This window comes from Amblyraja radiata, chromosome 28 (genome assembly GCF_010909765.2).
Source record: "Amblyraja radiata isolate CabotCenter1 chromosome 28, sAmbRad1.1.pri, whole genome shotgun sequence".
Taxonomy (NCBI): Eukaryota; Metazoa; Chordata; class Chondrichthyes; order Rajiformes; family Rajidae; genus Amblyraja; species Amblyraja radiata.
Window position 1 is genome coordinate 35,964,794 of NC_045983.1, and position 24,170 is coordinate 35,988,963.

Sequence of the window (24,170 nt, forward strand, 5' to 3'; positions counted from 1 at the left end):
TGTCGCCTGTTCATTTGAATAGAAACATAGAGAATGGGTGGAGAAGTAGGCCATTTGTCCCTTTGAGCCAGCACAACCATTCAATCTGATCATGGCTGATCATCCAAAATGAGTTCCGCTTTTTCCCCATATCCCTTGATTCCGTTAGCCCTAAGAGCTAAATCTAACTCTCTTGAAAACATCCAGTGAATTGGCCTCCACTGCCTTCTGTGGCAGAGAATTTCAGATTTACAGATGGGTGAGAGTTGTGAACCCCTTATTCTTAAACTGTGACCCCTGGTTCTGGACTCCCCCAACATCGGGAACATTTTTCCTGCATCTACCCTGTCCAATCCTCTAAGAATTTTATATGTTTCCATAAGATTCCTTTACATCCTTCTAACTTCCAGCGAATACAAGCCCAGCCGACCCACCGGATCTGTACTCCATAATTTGAGATTTGTAATAGAATAAAATCACATGTGGTTAAAGTGCACATTGTCAGATTTTATTAAAGGGTATTTTTATACATTTTGGTTTCAACATGTAGAAATTACAGCTGTGTTTGCACACTAATATCTTGTGTGGGACCTTATCAAAGGCATTTTGAAAGTCCAGATACACCACATCCAATGTGCTGCTATAACATCTTTAATAATCGACTCAAGCATCTTCCCCACTACCGATATAAGGCTAACTGGTCTATAATTCCCTGTTTTCTCTCTCCCTCCTTTCTTTAAAAGTGGGGTTACATTGGCTACCCTCCAGTCCACAGGAACTGATCCAGTCGAGAGAACATTGGAAAATGATCACCAGTGCATCCACGATTTCTAGGGCCACCTCCTTGAGTACTCTGTGATGCAGACCACCTGGCCCTGTGGATTTATCTGCCTTCAGTTCCAACAGTTTACCTAACACCATTTTCTGACTAATCTGGATTCCTTTCAGTTCCTCCCTCCCACTAGATCCTCGGTCCCCTAGTATATCCGTGAGATTGTTTGTGTCTTCCTTAGTGAAGACAGAACCAAAGTACTAGTTTAACTGTTCTGCCATTTCTTTGTTTCCCATTATAAATTCACCTGTAAGGGTGAACATTCGTCTTCACTAATCTTTTCCTTTTTACATACCTAATAATTTTCTACGGTGCAACCTTTTGATTGAAGACATCTTGACAATGAAAGAAAGGACTGATGTCAATGAAGAAGGCACAAAGTAAAATGGTACAAAATCTGCAAGAGACTTTTTTAGTTTATTAGATGTTGTTTGTGGGCCTACATTTATTGCTGATCACCAACTCTGCCATTGGTTTATTATTGTCATGTCTGCCATGCAGTGTTGGAACTTGTTTGTGTGCTATTCAGTCAGATCACACCATAGACAAGTATAACAGGTAGTGCAAAGCGTGCACAATGTACTGTCACAGCTGGAAAGAAAATGCAGATTAAAAGGGGATGGCATCCTTACAGGAGGCAGGGTGGGGAGGTAGTTTCCCAGCAGCTATCTGAGTTGTTTTCAATTGAAAGTCTGCGTCCGGAGCTGACAACAGAGAAATCCAGAGAAATTAGAGAAATGATAAAAGTGGTCCAGATTAATTTAAGGGCAGGGTGGATATTGGTGACACCTTTGATCTGCAAAAATGTGAGGAGTTGAATGAGAAGTTGTTGATGATAATAGCAAGTTCTGTCAGCGAAGGGAATGTTAGTTGAGAACTGGTTGGTCTTCATTCAAGAATGGGAGTTGGAGGTATGTAGACAAAGATAAAAAAGTAAAGATGATCCTGTTGGGATCACGCATTTCTAAGTTGTCAAAATGATGAAGGCATGAGAAATGTCCTGATGTAAGTAGAAGGTAGATAAAAATGTTGGAGAAACTGAGCGGGTGAGGCAGCATCTATGGAGCGAAGGAATAGGTGATGTCGAGACCCTTCTTCAGACTGATGTAAGTAGAAATCACCTGGTGGACAACTGGAATTATTACTGTCAGGAAAAGCCAAGGTTCCTCCAGATCAAACCCAACCCCTGTGTCATTCCTCCCTCATCTGCTGGTGGCAAGATTTGCTCACAGGAAGCAAAACACTTATTGCTGCAGGAACTGCCTTGCCGCACCCCAGGGGAACAAAGACTCGATATTTGTGTACCTGTGTGCACCCACACCTGTGCTGTCCCCAGGTTTTTTCATGTCAGTGCTCTATGTCAATCAGCTAAAACCTTCTGTTACAGTTGCTTCAGGATAGATGTTTATTTGATAAAAATATCAGCAGATACAAAATGTTTTCAAAATGTGAGAAAAGAGTTTGTGTCATTTAAAAAGTTACCCTCATACCATGAGACTCCTGTGCCCATTAATGTTTGCAAGTTAGGCATTAAGTAGTAATTCAGCATTACTTTCGCAATTTTATGTTTCTTGTCTAACTCTGCCACAGAGTTTTGAGGGGCTTGTGCAGGGCTTGGTCTTTACTCCAGATATAAGCACCTGATCACGATCAGTGTCACAGGTGGGAATAATAAATGCTTCTTCCAGAGAGGCCAGTTGAGCACTCCTCCAGCCACTCCAGGTGTTGACGTCCCAGTTCAAACCCAGCTCCAGCTCTCATCGAAGATAGACACAAAAAGTTGGAGGAACTCAGCGAGTCAGACAGCATCTCTGGAGGAAAGGAATAGGAGACGTTTCGGATCGAGACCCTTCTTCAGACTGACAGGCAGCAGTAAATATCAAACACATGTTGCCGCTGATGTAATCACAATTTGTTGCAGATCAGACCCATGCTGCTGTGTAAACAATCCAGTAAAATATTCTCCAACAATCTCCAGAGACTTTACTGTTGAAAAGTAGAAGCATTGGAATTTTTCATCTCATTATGAACATTATCCTAACGTTTCAAGAGAGCTTTTAACACAGAATTATACGCAGAGTTATGCAGAACTCTGAGCATAATTGAATGTGTATGGGTGGCATGGTGGCACAGCAGTTTGTACTGCTGCCTCACAACTCTATCCACCTGGTCCGATTGACCTTGAGCACCGGGTACTTACACATGCTGTGACTCTGTGAGCATCCCCCTCCTCCCACCCCGGCATCCAGTAGCTGGGTTAGTGACTACTGTAAATTGTTTCTAGTGTAGGTGGGAAGAGTTGGGGTCATTTATGGGCCTATGGTTGATTGCAGATAAATAAGTTGGGGAATGAGATTGATAGGATTAGTCTGAGAGCTTGCAAACACCAGATGGGCCAAATGTCCTCTTCCTATGTCACATGAGAAGTAAGTAAGTAAGTTTATTGGCCAAGTATTCACATACACGGAATTTGCCTTGGTGCTCCGCCCACAAGTAACAACATGACATACAGTGACAGTTACGAATGACTCAGAAAACACTAAACATTAATAATAATAAAACATTAATGATAAAACACCATTGATCAAGCAAGTGAACCAACAAAATAACCGATCAAAGGGAGTCTACAGATTTTTGGCTGTTGAGTAGAGCAACTACTCGTGGATAAAAACTTTTTATGTCTGGCTGTGGCAGCTTTGACAATCCGGAGTGGCCTTCCAGAGGGAAGTAATTCAAAGAGTTGGTGGCCAGGGTGAGAGGGGTCGGAGATGATCTTGCCCCCCTCGCTTCCTAGCCCTTGTAGTGTACAGTTCGTCAATGGAGGGAAGGGAAGAATGTGAGAAGATGGAGAGTATGTGCTCACAATGTAGAGTTAAACCACGGGAAAGATATGCCAGGGTATTGTTCGTGGGTTAAAAGGACTGCACGATTGTGATACTACTGTCGAGCAAAATAACTGACTTCCAGCTCAGTGAATGATTTCACATAAATTATGTTATAAATTACATTATAGTTGGTGTGTGAAATTCATGTGTGTGTGCATTTGAACTGTGAAGGCAGACAGCAATGTAATTAATATTTTTATACTCGAACGATCTTTTCAAATTTGTGTTGTGGAAAGATAACTGACAATTTGTATTTTGTGGCAAAAAATTTAACTACCTCAGGTTAATTTTTGAAAATGCAAATGATGTGACAGAATTGCAATTTGAATGCGTAATGATAGGTTGGATCATTTTGATTAAGTAATTTTGACTTTATACATTTGAGTATTTTATATTGAATCCTAGAGGACTTGTTACCGATGAAGCAAATCTGAGGTGCTGAAGAGGAATATCAAAAATATTATTAGTATCAATTCAGTTGCCTCTGAAGCCTATTACTGACAATAAACCTTTTAAATGTAAATAACAAACTAAATGTGTGTATAATTTTTCTTCCTGCTTACAATTATATATCAGGCACTTCAATGCAACAGGATGTGTGTGAAATGTACATTATAATCCTAGGTATATAATTTGTGAAGATATCGCTATTTATTTGACCGCCACTCAAAAATTGTAATAAAATAGCCCGGATTGGTACAGGTGTATAGTAGTATAAATAGTATATATAGTATAAATAGTATAGATCCTAACTACAGAAACACATTCTGAGTTGTTTTGTGCAGAGGAAAGCAGTTAATGTTCCAAGTTGTTGAATTGATGGAAATTATTTGAAGCTGATGACCTGAAATGTTCAAAAATACATCAGCTGGCATCTAACGATGATTTTTCTTTGCTCCCCAGGTGATTTCCACCTTCCTGTATATAGTCCTGACCCACCGCTACGTGGCTGGAGCTGTCATTGCCTTGTTTGTTGAAGTAAACAGTATCTTCCTCCATGCCCGACTGCTCCTGAAGCTGGCAAATGCACAGGGCTCTCTGCTCTACCACTACAATAAGTATATCAATGTTTTCACCTACATTGTTTTTCGACTCTCACCCCAGTTTTACCTCACTTGGTTTATGCTGAAGAGTCTCGGAGTCCTCCCGCATGCCGGCTACATCATTCTGTCCTTGAATGCGGTCAACATCATGATCCTGGTTTACTTCTGTCGCCTGATCCGTACAGATTTCTTCAGTAAGCCGAAACACTGCTTACAGAATGGAAACAATAACACAAAGTTTGTGGATGATTAATAGAACCCCAGCTTTTGAAACCAAGATTTGCAATGAAAACAAAATTGTTGAATTAATCTGTGTGAACTACAGTGCCCTCCATAATGTTTGGAACAAAGACCTATCATTTATTTATTTACCTCTGTACTCCACAATTCGTAATGGAAAAAAATCACATGTGGTTAAAGTGCACATTGTCAGAGGGTATTTTTAGGGTATTTTTATTCATTTTGGTTTCACCATGTAGAAATTACAGCAGTGTTTATACATAGTCCCCCCATTTCAGGCACCATAATGTTTGGGACACAGTAATGTCATGTAAATGAAAATAGTCATGTTTAGTATTTTGTTGCATATCCTTTGCATGCAATGACTGCCTGAAGTCTGCGATTCATGGACATCACCTGTTGCTGGGTGTCTTCTCTGGTGATGCTCTGCCAGGCCTGTATTGCAGCCATCTTTAGTTTATGCTATGCTTGTTTTGGGGGCTAGTCCCCTTGAGTTTTCTCTTCAGCATATAAAAGGCATGCTCAATTGAGTTCAGATCGGGTGATTGACTTTGCCACTCAAGAAATGTTAATTTTTTAGCATTGAAAAACTCCTTTGGTGCTTTAGCAGTATGTTTGTGACCACTGTCTTGCTGTAGAATGAACTGCTGGCCAATGAGTTTTGAGGCATTTGTTTGAACTTGAGCAGATAGGATGTATCTATACACTTCAGAATTCATTATGCTACTACCATCAGTAGTTGTATCATCAATGAAGATAAGTGAGCCAGTACCTTCAGCAACCATACATGCCCAGGCCATAACACCCCCACCACCGTGTTTCACAGATGAGGTGGTATGCTTTGGATCTTGGGCAGTTCCTTCTCTCCTCCATACCTTGCTCTTGCGATTACTCTGAAATGTTAATCTTCGTCTCATTTGTCCACAAGACCTTTTTCCAGAACTGTGGTTGCTCTTTTAAATACTTTTTGGCAAACTGTAACCTGGCCATCCTATTTTTGCAGCTATCCAGTGGTTTGCATCTTGCAGTGCAGCCTCTGTATTTCTGTTCATGAAGTCTTCTGCGGGCAGTGGTCATTGACAAATCCACACCTGAAGAGGGTTTCTGATCTGTCCGACAGGTGTTTGGAGATTTTTCTTAATTAAAGAGAGAATTCTTCTGTCATCAGCTGTGGAGGTCTTCCTTGGCCTGCCAGTCCCTTTGCGATTAGTAAGCTCACCAGTGCTCTTTATCTTCTTAATGATGTTCCAAACAGTTGATTTTGTAAGCGTACGGGTTGGCTTTCTCTGTCTCATAATGGCTTCTTTGACTTTCATTGGCACAACTTTAGCCTCATGTTGATAAACAGCAATAAAAGTTTCCAAAGGTGATGGAAAGACTAGGTGCTGAGAGCTCTCTTATACCTGCATTATGGAGGCAATTAAACACACCTGAACACCTGTGAACCATGTGTTGCAAACATTATGATGCCCTGAAATGGGGGGAACTATATATAAACACAGCAGTAATTTCTACATGGTGAAACCAAAATGTATAAAAATACACTTTAATAAAATCTGACAATGTGCACTTTACCCACATGTGATTATTTAAATTACAAATCTCAAATTGTGGAGTACAGAGGCAAATAAATAAATGATAAGTACTGGAGTAAAATTACTTACATGTTAACATTGGCGTTTGTACAAGGTTGCATTTTAATGTGATGTATGTAAAGGGAATGACTTATGGCTACTCCAGAAAAGGAGAACATAACACATGTTCATGACTACTGACTATGTATTATTCGTTGTTAGCCAATATGGCTAGATTGGGTAGGAACTTTAACTAAAAAAAAACTTTGTGCTGTAATTGTTAGGTTAAACGTTATGTGAATGTTTTCATATAATTCACAGTAACATGGGAAGTAAAAGAGTGCAATAATACATTTAAAGAGGTCTCATGGAGTTCCTCTGAAAGTTAAAACACCTTTTATCTGATAAATCAATAAGGAATTTTGATCTGGTACCCAATCTCTGGACCAATCCCTACTGTGATGTTGGGGATTCCTTGCATTCCTGGTTTAAGGCAGCAAAGTAACACTGATGATAGCTATCCAGTAATGGTATGTGTCAAATGTACAGCAGGTTTGGGGCAGCTTGCAGCAATGAATATGCCCACACTGTGGCCCCTCCGTATGGCTGCAGGTGTGGACCCTGGATAGCAAGGCTTTGGCGAGGGAGGAGCACATCACAGCTCCAATGACACTTGTCAATTTTCAGAGTTGGGTATTCAGCAGAACTTTGGTCAGACTCTGCCCGGAAAGGATGTTGAGAATGGAAATGGAAGATTGTTAAATTTTTTTAATTAAAGTTAAAAATTGGCTTTGAGAAGTGTCTTTGTGCACATAACTGTTTTGCCATTGGCTAGACATTTCTTATTCTTTAGCATTAAAATCACTGCTAGCTATCCGTTGTAAAGCTGGTTGGATTAACTAAAACATCGATACATTCCAGGATTGTGAGCAATATAATGATGGGAAATCCACTGAGCAATTTATTCATACCTATTTATGGCAATAATAATAAATTTGCCAATGTTCAAAGCCCGAGTGCGTCTTCCAGCAGGGGATGGTTAGGAGTGCTACTCATAAATTGGCAGCGGCTTCTAACTCATTTTATAAACTTTGATAAAACATCCCACAACTTAAGAAAAAAAGTGTATGTCAACAGTGAAATGTCAACTGCTGTCAACTTCTGGTTTGTTCACCAATGAAATTCCATTCAGTGGTTGCTGTCCTTCTGCAGAGGACCTCATAACATCATATTATATTAAGTGCTTTTGGTGTTAATGGCACTATTACAATTTAAAATTGATAACATTTATATTACTTACATTAGGAGACATTTCAATGGAGAGCACCAGAATATTCAATCAGTTTGTGTACTAATTTGGCAAACGGGCTACAGTCCTATTTGTGCTGAGAATGGAAGCAGGAGTGTGTGTAATTCTCCAGCCCATGGTTTAAAGCCATTTCTAGTATGTTGCAAGTTGATTGAGAAGGTGCTGCATGGTTGGTAATTTCTTGTTTGTTATTGAGGCAGCCCTACTGATATCATATATCACAGCAGAAACACAATGTTACTGTTTCACAATTACATCTTGTAGAAATAAAACAGATGGACAGAATTTATATTTTGTAGTTTCCAAATTTGCAGGCAAATGTGTTCTCAGTGTCAGCAGGGTTGGATTTCATCAGCACTCTCTTGCTGTTCCAAAATTTTCTAAACAGTAAATTTCTGCCTCAGCAGCCAAACATTCCTGAAGACACGTGGCTGCCAATAAGAGCCAGCTGGATAAAGCAAGAAGAACTGGGAGGGGAATCTGAGTTAACTGTTTGCTGCAGGACTTGTACTGCTCTTGGAACAACTCTGTGGTGGTGGTACCCTGGGGGCTTTGTCCTGGGGGAACAGCCCTCCATTATTGCCTGTAGCCTCTGGCTGTTTTTTATAAATGTGTTTCAGGTCTCTGGTGAATTGCTCCCACACACACGTCTTCCATTTTGTTAACATTAAATCTAACATCTGCTACCAAACCACTCTCTCCAAATGGCAAAGAAAAATTCTCAATAATAATGAGGACTACTATTTTTATGACACATCCTCATTTTATATGTTGGCGGCACAGCGGTAGAGTTGCTGCCTTACAGCAACAAAGACTTGTGTTCAATCCTGACTACGGGTATATTCCACCTGTGACCACGTGGGTTTTCTCCCGGAGCTCCCGTTTCCTCCCACATTCCAGACACTCAGGTTTGTAGTTCATCGGCTTATGTAAATTGTCCCTAGTGTGTCGGACTAGATCTAGTGTGTGGGTGATTGTTGACACTGACAGTGAGCAGAAGGTCCTGTTTCTACGCTTTATCTCTAAAACTAAATCTAAAACTATATCAAACACTGCAGGGTTTAGTGGTTGGATGCTGCTGCTGTCAGTTTGCCACTTATGCCATGAAAGCGATGCTATCACACGTGTATGAATGAAGTGTAGTAACGGGATGTTGCTGAGAGTTATACCCAGCTCCTCCACGGGACCTGCCATTGCCGCTCCATGGGGCTGCTGTTGATACCTTTGCAATAGCCAATCAAAGATTTGATGAACTATCTTTGTGTGAAATCTACGCCTTGTTGAATGAAATGCAGCTAAACTCTTAACGGTGTACTAAGCCACAAACTCCCTTCTAACCCTGAAACTCTAATTTTATATGTGGCGTCTGATTTGTCAGCATAACCATTTGTAAATTCAATGGTTTTGAAATGAAAATATCTTTTTAGGCGTGTTTCAGTTTCTACCTTTGTATGTGTACATGTGTGTACATATCAATTTTTAATTCACTCTTTGATTGCCCAGCACCCAATCCTCTTGGTTGAAAACAAGATAATCGTTTTTAGTTATCATGCGACAGGCAGTGATATCCAATGGATAAAAGTGGACAGACTCTGTTCTCCCTGAGACCATATATAACCGATTGATGTTAAATGATTGCTGCAAATCACAGCACATTATGATAGCTTGACAAAATTCACGATTTATGATAAAACATTGCATTTAATTATAATCTGTAATTGTTTGGGATTTCACTTTATGGTAAATAATGGAAAATCTAATTTTAAAGAGACTGCATTCACTGTACATCAAAAAAAACTAAAGGTTAAATAGACGAAAGCTATCAGTCAGATGAGATTATTAATGAATGATCCCATAAACAGGATATCGTCCATCTGATGATATTCACTGTTACACTTCAATCTAGTTTGCAAGTGAGAAACAAATTTTACCTTTTAAATTAATCTGTGTGCTGAGCGAGTGTTGGAATATTACGGATATAGCTGTACTGGAGGAGTCTACCTTCATTAAATTCTTTGGTGCAACCAACAGGATTTGTTGCCTTGTGTAAAAAGAGACAAAATGTAAAATTTTCTATGTTTTTCACAATCTTTGACAAATAAAATTGCATTCTATTAAATTCAATACATTATTATTTCATACATGACCTTGTGAAATGAGCATTGTTCACAGGAATTGTAAATATTTCAGGTATTACTCAGTGCCAAAGGCTTAGGCAAGGCAGAATTTGTGAAGTGTACCCAAGAGGGTTTCTTGAAACAGCATGTGGATAGTCTAACCTTAGAAGGGAACATACTGGACCTTGTGTTGGGAAATGAGCCTGGACACGTGACTGGTGCTACAGTGGAAGAGCATTTTGGGACCCCAAGTTCATAAATTTGAAGATTGTTTTGAATAGGGAGAATGCTGGAACTTGTGGGTAGGTACTAAACTGGAGCCAGGTAAACTTCAACGATTGTTTTGAATAGGGAGAATGCTGGAACTTGCGGGTAGGTATTAAACTGGAGCCAGGTAAACTTCCACATTTTTAGGCAGAAGCTCGGGAGGGTACATGGGAGCAGCAGAGCTGCCAAGTAGTACGGATTTTCCGTATTTTGTACGGAAATGCGATAAGAATACGGATGTACGGTTTTGCTTTGTAAAATACGGATTTTTAAAAAATCGTCCCAACTTCCTGTTTCATCTTGCTGCTTAAAAAATGCATGGATATAGGGGGGTTGCACGTAAGGTCACCGGGTCAAAGGGCTTGACGCATGGAACCGCTCAATCCATCTGGAGGACATCGCAGCTTCCAGTATATTTTGTTAATACACGAAACGCGTACCTTCCTACCTGTTAAAAACCGCCAAAATGGTGAATTTTTCTACTGTAAAAAATTGTGGAAGTCGGGGTAAGCGTGAGAGACATCTATCCTACTTCAGAATTCCAAAAGTGAAGAGAAATGAAGGTAAAGAGAAGCGAGAGCTGAAGGGACAACAACAGCTAAAGTGGTTGGCGAACATTGGCTGTGCAGATATCAAATTGGAAAATATTGGGAAATATTGCATTTGCTCATGGCATTTCATCAACAGTAAGGCATTATGTATGTTTTTTCTTTATTCACTTGGTGTCTAAAAAGTTTCAGAAGTGATAAATCTGGCTGTAAAATGTTAAAATCGCTCATGGTTCTGAAGTGGGTTTTTACATGTAAAAGTAAAATGTTTCTGAAGCTAAATTTATCTTAAAAAAAATCTCCAGACTTACGAGTGGTGTGTGAAAAAGTAAGTTTTCTATCATTATGCTATTGAGATGTATATTTTGGCAAATAATAAAATGTTCTGACAGCTTAAACACCCACTCCCTTTCAATAGGATATTGTCAATTTGCTGAGGTTGATTATGTCCAATTAACAGCTAACTATTATGCCATTCCTTGGCTTGCATCTGAGTAAAATGTAATTCAAAATTCACGTATGGTTTGCAAATTTTTTTTTAATGAGAAATTTTGTTTCAGAGGCGGTTTCTTTTTGTATGTAAAAACCCACTTAAGAACCATGGACAATTTTAACATTTTACAGCCAGATTTATCACTTCTGAAACTTTTTAGATGCCAAAGGAATCAATAAAAACACAAATAATGCCTTCCTGTTGATGAAAGCAGTGAGCAAACGCGATAATTCCCTATATTTTAAATCGCGATATCTGCACGGTCAATGTTCGCCAAGCACTTTGGCTGTTGGTGTCCCTTCAGCTCTCGCTTCTATCTACCGTCATTTCTCCTCACTTTTTGAATTCTGAAGTAGGATAAATGTCTCTCATGCTTATGCCGATTTCTATAATTATTTACAGCGCAAAAATTGACCATTTCGGCGGGTTTTAAGGGGCCCGCTACGCTGAAAACAATGGTCAATGCTTACCTGCGGTTCATCGCGTGTACTCCAGTTGACGTAATGTAGCAACAGTATGGGTCACGGGTCGTGACCCGACTGCCGTCCAACCTCCCTATAAAAAGTCATACTATAACTCTAAAAATTATAGCAGAATAAATCTATTAGTGAAACTGTGTCTGTGGCTCGTTTGAATCCAGCCCGCTTGGACCTTCCGAACCCAGCAAGCCCCCGGGGCATGGGATTGTTTCTACGTGTTCGGGCCGCCTCGTTCGGCGTCCCGTCCAGTTCGTGCCTCTGGTTCGGAGGGTGGGGTTCATGTGGCGGCTCCTGGTGGCAACCCAAGGGCACAACGAACCATCGGCTCTAGAAGGCGGCGTCTTGGTGTGGGAGGCGCTAGACACGGGGTCGGTACCTGAGTTGGTATTTAAGGCCGGGCAACGCCCGTGTCCTGCAAGGAGTAGGGAGCTGTGTTGGAGAGAATAAACACATCTAGTGCACACAACTTGTGCTTCTGGCTGGACTCCTGCGAGTCCCTGCTACACAGTAAATACAATCTGTTTTCACAAGAGCAAAATACTGTGATCAGAGAATTCAACTGGGTGGAATCATTTTATAAAGCTCTGATTTCCATGTCAAGCTTTGATGTAAAATGTATGCCTTATGTTTTCCAAAGTGAAATAAATAATTTCACTACGTTTCCATGAATAGAAAATGATGAAAGTTGAACAGACTATCTTCTTGATTATTGCTGCAGTGATTCCTGGTGACTTTATGCTGGTTTAAAAAATCCTGTGATATCTGAGCTCACATGACCATATAACCATATAACCATATAACAATTACAGCACGGAAACAGGCCATCTCGACCCCTCTAGTCCGTGCCGAACACATAGTCTCCCCTAGTCCCATATACCTGCGCTCAGACCATAACCCTCCATTCCTTTCCCATCCATATAACTATCCAATTTATTTTTAAATGATAAAAACGAACCTGCCTCCACCACCTTCACTGGAAGCTCATTCCACACAGCTACCACTCTCTGAGTAAAGAAGTTCCCCCTCATGTTACCCCTAAACTTCAGTCCCTTAATTCTCAAGTCATGTCCCCTTGTTTGAATCTTCCCTACTCTCAGTGGGAAAAGCTTTTCCACGTCAACTCTGTCTATCCCTCTCATCATTTTAAAAACCTCTATCAAGTCCCCCCTTAACCTTCTGCGCTCCAAAGAATAAAGCCCTAACTTGTTCAACCTTTCTCTGTAACTTAGTTGCTGAAACCCAGGCAACATTCTAGTAAATCTCCTCTGTACTCTCTCTATTTTGTTGACATCCTTCCTATAATTAGGCGACCAAAATTGTACACCATACTCCAGAATTGGCCTCACCAATGCCTTGTACAATTTTAACATTACATCCCAACTTTGTATGACAGTTTGCAGCCGGTCATAAAAAAAACATGTTAGTGAGTCTTATTGTATGTTTATAGTGAAATCAATCCTTTTGTTCTCCAAATTGTCTTCTTATAGCTACTTTACATTTTAAAAATTATTTTAGGTGAACATTTGCAAGCTAAGCAGGGTTTCTCAATCTTACACCCATTGCAGAGTGAGATGTTCCTCCTTGGAATATGCTGGAGTCTGAAAGACACAGCTGGCCGAGCAGCATCTCTGGAGATATGGACAGGCCAATAGTTCAGTTCGATCATCTCTGGGGACATGGTTAATCTGGTACCATCATGTACTTGTATAATGCCAATCTATAACAATGATGAAGTTACTACATTGTTCAGATAGTCATTAATTATATTTACAAGATATCCCGTAATAGACACAATTGTAACTACATTCAAGGTCTAAACCTGAGCAGTCTGTAGAAGGGTGCGACCCGAAACGTCACCCATTCCTTCTCTCCAGAGATGCTGCCTGTCCCACTGAGTTACTCCAGCTTTGTGTGTCTATGTCTGGAGACATGGTCAATCTGGAGACGTGGTCAGTCTAGGGTCATGGTCAATCTGGAGACATGGTCAATCTGGAGACGTGGTCAGTCTGGGGACGTGGTCAGTCCGGCTCCATTACCTGCGGAGTGGACACATGAACAGGCGCCGTTAGTCCGGCCCCGCCCCCCTTGAGAGGACGATCTCCCGCCTTCTCCTTCCCGCCAACGCGCAGGCGCGGGATGAAACTCCGCCAGAGCACGTGACCCACCGGGCGGGGCGGCTCCAGGGTCACGTGCTGCACATGGCGGCGCCATCGTGGTGAGCCCGGCCCGGCCCGACCCCGAGTACAGCTCCCTCCCTCCCTCCCTCCCTCACTCAGTCCCCTCACCGCTCCCTCAGTCCCCTCACCGCTCCCTCAGTCCCCGGCCCGCTTCCCTGCCACACCCAGGCGGTGATCGTGGAGGGGATCCCGGGCCGGCCTCGAGCAGAGCTGCATCCCTCCCTCACTTCCCCGCCCGTTTGGCGGCTCCACTCGACGCTGCGAGGCGGCGTTGCCATGGCGATGGGCTGGGCCCCGCTGCTGCTCCTGGCGCTGCTTCCCCGTCACATGTCCGGAGCCAAACTCAATGTCCCCAAGGTGTTACTGCCCTACTCCAGCACCGTGAAGGTCAACTTCACCCTGCAGGCGGACGAAGGGTGCTATGGATGGTGAGCTGCGCTTCAGGCCGACGCCGCGGGCCGGGGACTGCGAACGGGCACCGGGCAAGGGGAGGCCAAGTGCTCCGGAGCGAACATCACTGCCTGACAGCTGTCACACTGATCCGGAGCAACCAGAGGAATGAAAAACTGCCCCCAACATCAGTCTGAAGAAGGGTCTCGACCCGAATTGTCACCCATTCCTTCTCTCCATAGATGCTGCCTGTCCCGCTGAGTTACTCCAGCATTTTATGTCTATCTTTTGTTTTGACCAGCATCTGCAGTTCCTTCCTACACACAATGTGAAACCACTCTTTAAAAAAAAAAGAGGGAGACAGAAAGTAGCAAACTATAGTCCAGTTCGCTAACGCCTGGCATTGGGGAAATAATTAGTGCAATTTTGGGTAGACAACATCAGGCAAAAGTTGACAAACAAATTATAAGACAATCAAGAAATGTAATGTAGAACAGTACAGCACAACACAGGAACCGGCTGACCATGGTACAATGTCTGTGCCGACCATGGTACCAATTTAAACTACTCCTTGCACACAATCCATAATCCCTCCATTCCCTGCATATCCATGTGCCTATCTAATACATAGAAAATAGGTGCAGGAGGAGACCATTCGGCCCTTCGAGCCAGCACCACCATTCATTGTGTTCATTGTCCTCACCTTTCACCCCACCAGCCGTCACATACAACAAGTAATCTTGTTGCTGCTGCAAGTAAGAACTTAATTGTTCTGTTTCAGGACCTATGACAAACAATATTGACTTTAGGTAGTTCAACTGTTCTTACTTTGAAAGGGTGTAAATTCTATTGAGAAGGACAAGTCCAGATATATATTGTCTTTGAATTAATTAGAGTTGACATGCTTATTAAGAGTAAATTCATGCAACTCATATTTTAAGCTATAGTATTTATAATAGACAATAAGTGCAGGAGTAGGCCATTTGGCCAGCACCCCCATTCAATGTGATCATGGCTGATCATCCCTAATCAGTACCCCGTTCCTGCCTTTTCCCCATATCCCCTGACTCCGCTATTTTTAAGAGCCCTATCTAGCTCTCTCTTGAAAGCATTCAGAGAACCTGCCTCCACCACCCTCTGAGGCAGAGAATTCCACACACTCACCACTGATAAATTATACATTTGGTAGAAATTCACATTGTATGCATAAAAAAATTATTTCAGTTAACACATTTTGAGCTAAACCCACTTAGTAAATTGAATACCTTAAGCAATAATGTGTGAGTAAAAGTCAGAGAACTGAATAGTTCTTTTTCATGACAGGTTTTCAACCCGACCAGATATAGCAACCATTGAACCTGTGTATCAGAATAATACTGACTGTTCCAATTCAGCGGTGATATCTGCTCGCTCTACTCAGCGTACTCGCCTCACCAGCATAATCATAGCAGAGGAAACTGGTAAATATCGAATTATTATTATAATTACTTTATTGGGCTGACATGAATTGAAAATATAACTCAGAAGACAAATCTGGTATGTAGTCATTGTTGAAATGGACATTTGACATTAATCATCTAAAATAGATATTTCAAATCCTTTGTAGACTATTCCTCAGGATGAAGGATGTCTTGTTGTCACTACAATTCGATAGATTTTGAGGTAGCTGAAATGTGAGATTTGTACACGTGCATGGGGCCGGAGGTGTTTAATAAGAGAGTGAGTGGGTGGTTTGTTATACACCTACCTTTTTTGTTGGTCTCTTAGATTAGATTAGATATAATTTATTGCCACACAGCCAGGCTGGTGGAAATTTGGGTTGTCTGCAGCGATACAATAATAAAGAACACACAACCACAATAAAACTGTAACACAAACATCCACCACAGCATTCATCACTGTGGTGGAAGGCACAACATTTGGCCAGTCCTCCTCCATTTCCCCCCCGTGGTCAGGACCAGAGTCCAGAGTCAGTCCAGGATCGACTTGCTCACCGGAGACCGCGGCTTTAAGATGTTGTAGGCTGCAGACCGGCGGTCAAGATTTAAGTCCCCGCCACAGCCAGAAGCACCGTAGACTGCAGGGCCGGCGGTCGAAGCTCCCCTCCAGGGGTGATGGTAAGTCCATGCCGGACCCGCAGTAGAAGTCGGCCGCGGGCCGGCAGTGATGGCTTCTTCTTCCCCCTGGTCCCCAACGTGAGATCCCGGGCTGTAGACGCCGCACCAGCTGGAGCTCTGCAGACTGCGACTTCAGGCTGCCGGCTGCCCCGGGCCAGCGAAACGGAGCGCTCCCCTCCAGTGAGGGCTCACCCGCTCCACGCCGAGAGTCCACGCTGCGCCCGCCGCTGAAGCCCCGGGTGCGTCTCCGGGAAAGGCCGCGTCGATCCATGATGTTAGGCCACGGGAGAGGCGACCTGGAAAAACTCGCCTCCGTGGAGGAGGCGACCGAAGCGGTTCCCCCTTACCCCCCACACAAAACACACAAAGAAACATTAAATACAGACTTTAAAACATACTAAAAAAAAAAAAAAAAGTTGAAAAACTGACGAGCTGCATGACATGGCTGCTGCCAGAGCAGCGCCCCCTCCGTTGAGTTCATCCCCGGGCGATGGATTTGAAGAATGGATTTGTGATTGCCAATGTCATCCCAATACGTACCACTCTGGCTTAAGTAATCATGGGTTAATGATCCTCATGAGTCGGTGGAAATGGTGACCATTTTCAAGTAAGCTGTGAGAGAATTCTTAAATGTTTCTGTTTTCCAACTTGTAACCACCATTGACAGTGTTTTTTTGTTTTTGAGTTGAGGATTGGACAGGTAAAGATTAGCATTCTGTGCTATCTGAGTATAATTATGACCAGAATTCTAGAAAGTTGCTCTGGTGGGGGGGATACTATGTTGGTTTGCTTATCCTACCAGTGAATTTGAAAGAGTTTGTGGAGTTATTTCCGGTGCTTTGAGGTATCTACTGTGGGTAGTCAATAATTCAGAGCCACATGTGGATAATTTCTTCCCAGCAGACTTTAACTCTCAAAATACTTATTTTTAGAACAGCAAAGGCCATGTTAGTGCACAGAAGGTGACTGAATTTCATGAGCACTTTCCGCCTTATTTGAGAGGAGGCGCCCAAGGTGTGTGAAACAGTTTGAAACAAACACAAAATTCAATTTCCATTTTCTAAAGTATGGCGTTAGGAAAATTGTGACATGGATCATTTTCCAGGAAGCCACTGGTGTCACCGTTAGTATATTTGAATGAATAGCAAATGGCATGTTGGCCTTCACAACAAGAGGAGTTGAGTATAGGAGCAAAGCGGTCCTTCTGCAGTTGTACAGGGCCTTAGTGAGACCACACCTGGAGTATTGTGTGCAGTTTTGGTCTCCATATTTGAGGAAGGACATTCTTGCTATTGAGGGAGTGCAGCGTAGGTTCACGAGGTTAATTCCCGGGATTGCAGGACTGTCATATGTTAATAGAATGGAGCAGCTGGGCTTGTATGCTCCGGAATTTAGATGGATGAGAGGGGATCTTATTGAAACATATAAGATTATTAAGGGTTTAGACACGCTAGTGAAAAGGTCAAATGCTTTAAAATATCTTCTATCTATCTTATATATATATATATATATATATATATATATATATATATATATATATATATATCTATATTACATAAAAGTCTGTTCTTGACCGGTTTTGGCCATCTGTGCTGCGATTTCCGAGAGAACGCCGCCACCTACGGCCGTCATTTTTGGCCACCTCGCTCAGAGCCCCCCTCGCCGCATGTGTGCCGAGGATTTTTCCCGTCGATGAAATATGACAGAGATATTAATGTTTTTACAAAATTCCCCATTCTCTCTGCTGCTCCTGCTGGTGGGATGGGGGAGGGACTATAAAACCAGGAAGTGGTGTGCCCCAATCAGTCTCTACAACATGGAGGTCTGAGCTCTGAATGACTGAACAAATGTCTACATAGCTGCGAGTAAGTACCCTTAATTTGGTTTGAAAATGAAAATATGGTTATGGTTAGTTTGAAGGAAAAAAGCACTGCCTGCAAATGGTTGTTTGGGGGGTTTGGGTTCTCTCTCTCTCTCCCCCCCCTCTCTCCTCTTCCCCCCCCCCTCCTCTCTCCTCCTCTCTCCCCCCCCTCTCCTCCTCTCCCCCCTCTCCTCCTCTCCCCCCCCTCTCCTCTCTCCACCCATCTCTCCTCTCCCCCCTCTCTCTTCTCTCCCCCCCTCCTCTCTCCCCCCTCTCCTCCCCCCCTCTCCTCTCCCCCTCTCCTCTCCCCGTCTCCTCTCCCCCTCTCTCATCTCCCCCCTCTCCCCTCCCCCCCTCTCCTCTTCCCCCCCTCCTCTTCCCCCCCCTCTCCTCTTCCCCCCTCTCCTCTTCCCCCCTCTCCTCTCCCCCCTCTCCTCTCCCCACCTCTCCTACTCCCCCTCTCCTCTCCCCCCTCTCCTCTCTCCCCCCCTCTCCTCTCCTCTCCCCCCTCTCCTCTTCCCCCTCTCCTCTTCCCCCCCCTCTCCTCTTCCCCCCCTCTCCTCTCCCCCCCCTCTCCTCGTCCCCCCCCTCTCCTCTTCCCCCCCTCTCCTCTTCCCCCCCTCTCCTCTCCCCCCCTCCTCTCCCCCCCCCCCTCCTCTACTCTCCCCCCCTCTCCTCTCCCCCCCCTCCTCTTCCCCCCCTCTCCTCTCCCTCCATCCTCTCCCCCCTCCTCTTCCCCTCCTCTCCTCTTCCCCCCTCTCCTCTTCCCCCCTCTCCTCTTCCCCCCCTCTCCTCTTCCCCCCTCTCCTCTTCCCCCCCTCTCCTCCCCCCTCTCCTCTCCTCACCCCTCTCCTCACCCCTCCCCTCTCCTCACCCCTCTCCTCCCCCTCTCCTTTCCCCCCCTCCTCTCCCCCCTCTCTCTCCCCTCCATCCCCTCTCCTCACCCCTCTCCTCTCCTCACCCCTCTCCTCTCCCCCCCTCTCTCTCCCCTCCATCCCCTCCCCCACCCTCCCTCCCCTAAACCCCCTCCCCTCCACACCCCCTACCCTCTTCCCTCCACCCTCCCTCCCCCTCCCTGGTCCCCACCTCTCCCCCTCACCCCCCTCTCAGCACCCCCTCTCTCTCCCCCTCACTCTCACCCTCTCTCTCTCCTCCCCTCTCTCTCTGTCCCTGCCCCTTCTCTCTCTGCCCTCAATCTCTACCCCGCCCCCCCCTCTCTAGATATGACTGCAAGTTGGGGGCTATGCGTCAGTAGATAGGGTGGTTATGGGGTAAATGGAGCAAATTAATAATATTAATATAATATAAAGGGGGGTAATTAGCGTGAGTACGGGGGGGAGGGGGGATAGTTAGTGTGTGTGACGCTGCATGCCGCCTCCCCCATCCCCACAACTGCACGTTGGGGGCACAGACCCGACGGGTCTGCACTTGGTCTAGTATATTAGTAAAAGTCTGTTCTTGACCAGTTTTGGCCACCTTTGCTGCGATTTCCGAGAGAACGCCGCCACCTACGGCCGTCATTTTTGGCCACCTTGCTCAGAGCCCCCCTCCGCCGCATTTCCCGTCGATGAAAAATGAAAGTGATATTAATGTTTTTACAAAATTCCCCATTCTCTCTGCTGCCCCTGCTGGCGGCAGGGGGGAGGGACTATAAAACCAGGAAGTGGTGTGCCTCACAGTCTCTTCAAGATGGAGGAAGGCAGAGGGTCACGTTTCTCTGAGCTGTGAATAACACTGAACACATGTCTACTCAAATGTAAGTGCCCTTAGTGGTTCTAAAATGCTTGCATAATGTGTCTATTGGTTCTAAAGCTTGCAAAAAATGTCTTGGTTCTAAAGCTTGCAAAAAATATCTATTGGTTCTAAAGCTTGCAAAAAGTGTCTCTATTGGTTCTAAAGCTTGCAAAAAGTGTCTCTATTGGTCTAAAGCTTGCAAAAGTGTATTGCTTCTAAAGCTTGCAAAAAATGTCTATTGGTTCTAAAGCTTACAAAAAATGTCTATTGGTTCTAAAGCTTGCAAAAAAAATGTCTATTGGTTCTCAAGCTTGAAAAAAAATGTCTTGGTTCTAAAGCTTGCAAAAAATGTCACTATTGGTGCTAAAGCTTGCAAAAAATGTCTATTGGTTCTAAAGCTTGCAAAATGTGTCTATTGGTTCTAAAGCTTGTAAAACAATGACTATTGGTTCTAAAGCTTGCAAAAATATTACTATTGGTTCTAAAGCTTGCAAAAAAAAGACTATTGGTTCTTAAGCTTGCAAAAAAATGACTTGGTTATAAAGCTTGCAAAAAAAAATGACTATTGGTTCTAAAATGCTTGCAGAAAAATGTCTATTGGTTCTAAAATGCTTGCAAAAAATGTCTATTGGTTCTAAAGCTTGCAAAAAAATGTCTATTGGTTCTAAAGCTTGCAAAAAAAATGTCTATTGGTTCTAAATCTTGCAAAAAAATGTCCATTGGTTCTAAAGCTTGCAAAAAAATGTCTATTGGTTCTAAAGCTTGCAAAAAAATGACTATTGGTTCTAAAGCTTGCAAAAAAATGACTATTGGTTCTAAAGCTTGCAAAAAAAATGACTATTGGTTCTAAAGCTTGCAAAAAGTGTCTCTATTGGTTCTAAAGCTTGCAAAAAAGTGTCTCTATTGGTCTAAAGCTTGCAAAAGTGTATTGCTTCTAAAGCTTGCAAAAAATGTCTATTGGTTCTAAAGCTTGCAAAAAAATGTCTTTAGAACCAATAGACATTTTTTGCAAGCTTTAGAACCAAGACATTTTTTGCAAGCTTTAGAACCAATAGACACATTCTGCAAGCATTTTAGAACCACTAAGGGCACTTACATTTGAGTAGACATGTGTTCAGTGTTATTCACAGCTCAGAGAAACGTGACCCTTTGCCTTCCTCCATCTTGAAGAGACTGTGAGGCACACCACTTCCTGGTTTTATAGTCCCTCCCCCCCTGCCGCCAGCAGGAGCAGCAGAGAGAATGGGGAATTTTGTAAAGACATTAATATCTCTGTCATTTTTCATCGACGGGAAATGCGGCGGAGGGGGGCTCTGAGCAAGGTGGCCAAAAATGAAGGCAAAAAATGTCACTATTGGTTCTAAAGCTTGCAAAAAATGTCACTATTGGTTCTAAAGCTTGCAAAAAGTGTCTATTGGTTCTAAAGCTTGCAAAAAAATGACTATTGGTACTAAAGCTTGCAAAAAAATGTCTATTGGTTCTAAAGCTTGCAAAAAAATGTCTATTGGTTCTAAAGCTTGCAAAAAAATGTCTATTGGTTCTAAAGCTTGCAAAAAAATGTCTAGTGGTTCTAAAGCTTGCAAAAAAATGTCTATTGGTTCTAAAGCTTGCAAAAAAATGTCTAGTGGTTCTAAAGCTTGCAAAAAAATGTCTATTGGTCCTAAAGCTTGCAAAAAAATGTCTATTGGTTCTAAAGCTTGCAAAAAAATGTCTATTGGTTCTAAAATGCTTGCAAAAAATGTCTATTGGTTCTAAAGCTTGCAAAAAAATGTCTATTGGTACTAAAGCTTGCAAAAAAAAAAGACTATTTGTTCTAAAGCTGGCAAAAAAATGACTATTGGTTCTAAAGCTTGCAAAAAAATGACTATTGGTTCTAAAGCTTGCAAAAAAATGACTATTGGTTCTAAAGCTTGCAAAAAAATGACTATTGGTTCTAAAGCTTGCAAAAAAATGACTATTGGTTTTAAAGCTTGCAAAAAAATGTCTATTGGTTCTAAAGCTTGCAAAAAGTGTCTTGGTTCTAATGCTTGCAAAAAGTGTCTATTGGTTCTAAAGCTTGCAAAAAAATGACTATTGGTTCTAAAGCTTGCAAAAAAATGTCTATTGGTTCTAAAGCTTGCAAAAAAATGTCTATTGGTTCTAAAGCTTGGGGAAAAAATGACTATTGGTTCTAAAGCTTGCAAAAAAAATGTCTATTGGTTCTAAAATGGTTCATACTAGTGCTCCAGAAAGACCCCCCCCCCCCCACACCTCCACCACTGGTCAGCAATATTGGAAGTGGTGCAGAGGTGGAATATTGCGTTGGGGGACCAGCCCTCCCGTGTGAAGCTGGGACCCAACGGGTCCCACTTAGTCTAGTATATAATGGAATCCTGGACTAATATCAGGGCCGGATTTAGATGAAGAGAAGCTAAGCAATTTCACTTGTGTGCTCCCCCCTCCCAATCCCCCACCCCCACGACTAGAGGACCATGACTACTCGACAGTGACAGTGACACTTTTAGATCCTACAGTATGTTGTCATTAAACAGTTGGTTTTAAAATACATATTGGATTCACCGTGCAGCATGCGATGCCTTACCTATCTCCGTTTGAAGCCCTGGAGTGTTGGGCCTGCTGCTTCAACATCAGAGCTGTGGTTTGCGGAGCTCCCAGCCTCGGGCCGCACTGATTTCAACATCGCTGGGGTCCTGGGAACCCTTTGCCGAGGGCTGCCAGCGTGAATCTCTACCCAGTTCAGCTTGTGGACTTCGGGAGCAGCGGAGTAGGAAGTGGCCGATTCGGAAGTCCAAGCCGCTGAGAATGTTCTCCCGTTCCGACGTCGGATGGTGACCCCCAAATTTCATTGTACCAATGGCCATGAGGTGGGGTCCAAGAGGAAGGGGTCCGTTGGAGACGGGAAAAGGTATCATCAATGGGGGCGAGGACTCCTTCCCATGGAAGAACGATGTGAGGCGGAGGGGACGGAAGAAGAGCTCCAAATCGCAGCGGGCGCGGAACTCATTGAGGTGGGGATGGAGGGGGACAAAGGTGAGGCCTCTGCTGAGGATAGACCATTCGGTAACTGAGAGGGGGAGGTCAGGGGGGATGGTGAACACACCACAGGGATGGGGGTTGGGGCCAGAGGAAGGCAGGTGAGTGGACTGAGGCCAAGGCGATGTCTGGTGGAGGTGTGGTGGGTGGTCGGGGGGTAGGGGCGTATGAGGACTGTAGTGTGGGTGGGGAAGAGCTGGGACACATTGTTTGAGGGGAATGGGGAAGACCCAGTGGAACAGCCATTGAGGTTACCAGGGTTAGGAGGACTAGCACTAGGACCCAGCGCAGTCAACCCCGGGGAGTGGGAGTCTGCAGCATGGAAACTTCAGGCCCGGTGCTGAGTCCAGGCTGCAGGTAAGGCGACGGCTGCGGACTGCTGGAGGGCGGTGGAATGGCCAGGGTTAGCGGGCAAAGAGTAGGAGGTCCCGGTGGGCAGATAGTCGGTGGGGCGGCGAGGTTTGATGGGTCCGGTGAGGCAATGAGGTGAGTAGGCCGCCCTAGATCTCGAGGCCCTAAGCTTAAACTTGTCTAGCTTATACGTAAATCCGGCCCTGACTATTATAACTTATATTTCACCTCAAGCAGGCTTTCTCCAGTAGATTGATAAGAGAGAGAGAGAGAAGCCCAGTGTGGGGTATTGAGACAATGTCTGATGCCTTTGAAATGTGCAATGACCGATGACTTTGAAATGCGTCTACTAATTGATGAGAGAGAGAGAGGCCCAGACGTCCCAGTGAGGTGTATTGAGACAATGACCGATGCCTTTGAAATGTCTTATCTTGAAAGTACTAACTGATAGGATGCCTTTGGTATGCAACTGCTGATTGACAAGAGATAAACTCAGACGCATCCTGTGGTAAATGTGTATTGACTGTACCTCTGACCATGACTAACATCTTTGGAATGTGCTTAGGTGACAAAAAAAACAGTATAAAATGTAAAATAGTCTGAAGAAGGGTTTCGGCCCGAAACGTCGCCTATTTCCTTCGCTCCATAGATGCTGCTGCACCCGCTGAGTTTCCCCAGCAATTTTGTGTACCTTCTAGTATAAAATGTAATTCTTTGTTCATAGAAGTGGTGACACGAGGA

General features: G+C 43.6%; 2 protein-coding genes across 2 annotated transcripts in view; both read left to right on the forward strand.

Annotated features, from left to right (window-relative positions):
• The window catches only part of tlcd1 (TLC domain containing 1), a 42,217-nt gene extending 37,192 nt beyond the window's left edge, over positions 1–5,025 (forward strand). The window contains exon 4 of the mRNA XM_033046325.1: positions 4,600–5,025. Within this exon, the coding sequence (XP_032902216.1) occupies positions 4,600–4,992 (393 nt within the window). The 3' untranslated portion in view covers positions 4,993–5,025. The remainder of the gene's footprint in view (positions 1–4,599) is intronic.
• Positions 5,026–14,219: 9,194 nt separating this feature from the next.
• LOC116988694 (nuclear pore membrane glycoprotein 210-like) overlaps positions 14,220–24,170 on the forward strand; it is a 119,634-nt gene continuing 109,683 nt past the window's right edge. The window contains exons 1-2 of the mRNA XM_033045539.1: positions 14,220–14,371; positions 15,657–15,793. Of these exons, the coding sequence (XP_032901430.1) occupies positions 14,220–14,371; positions 15,657–15,793 (289 nt within the window). The remainder of the gene's footprint in view (positions 14,372–15,656; positions 15,794–24,170) is intronic.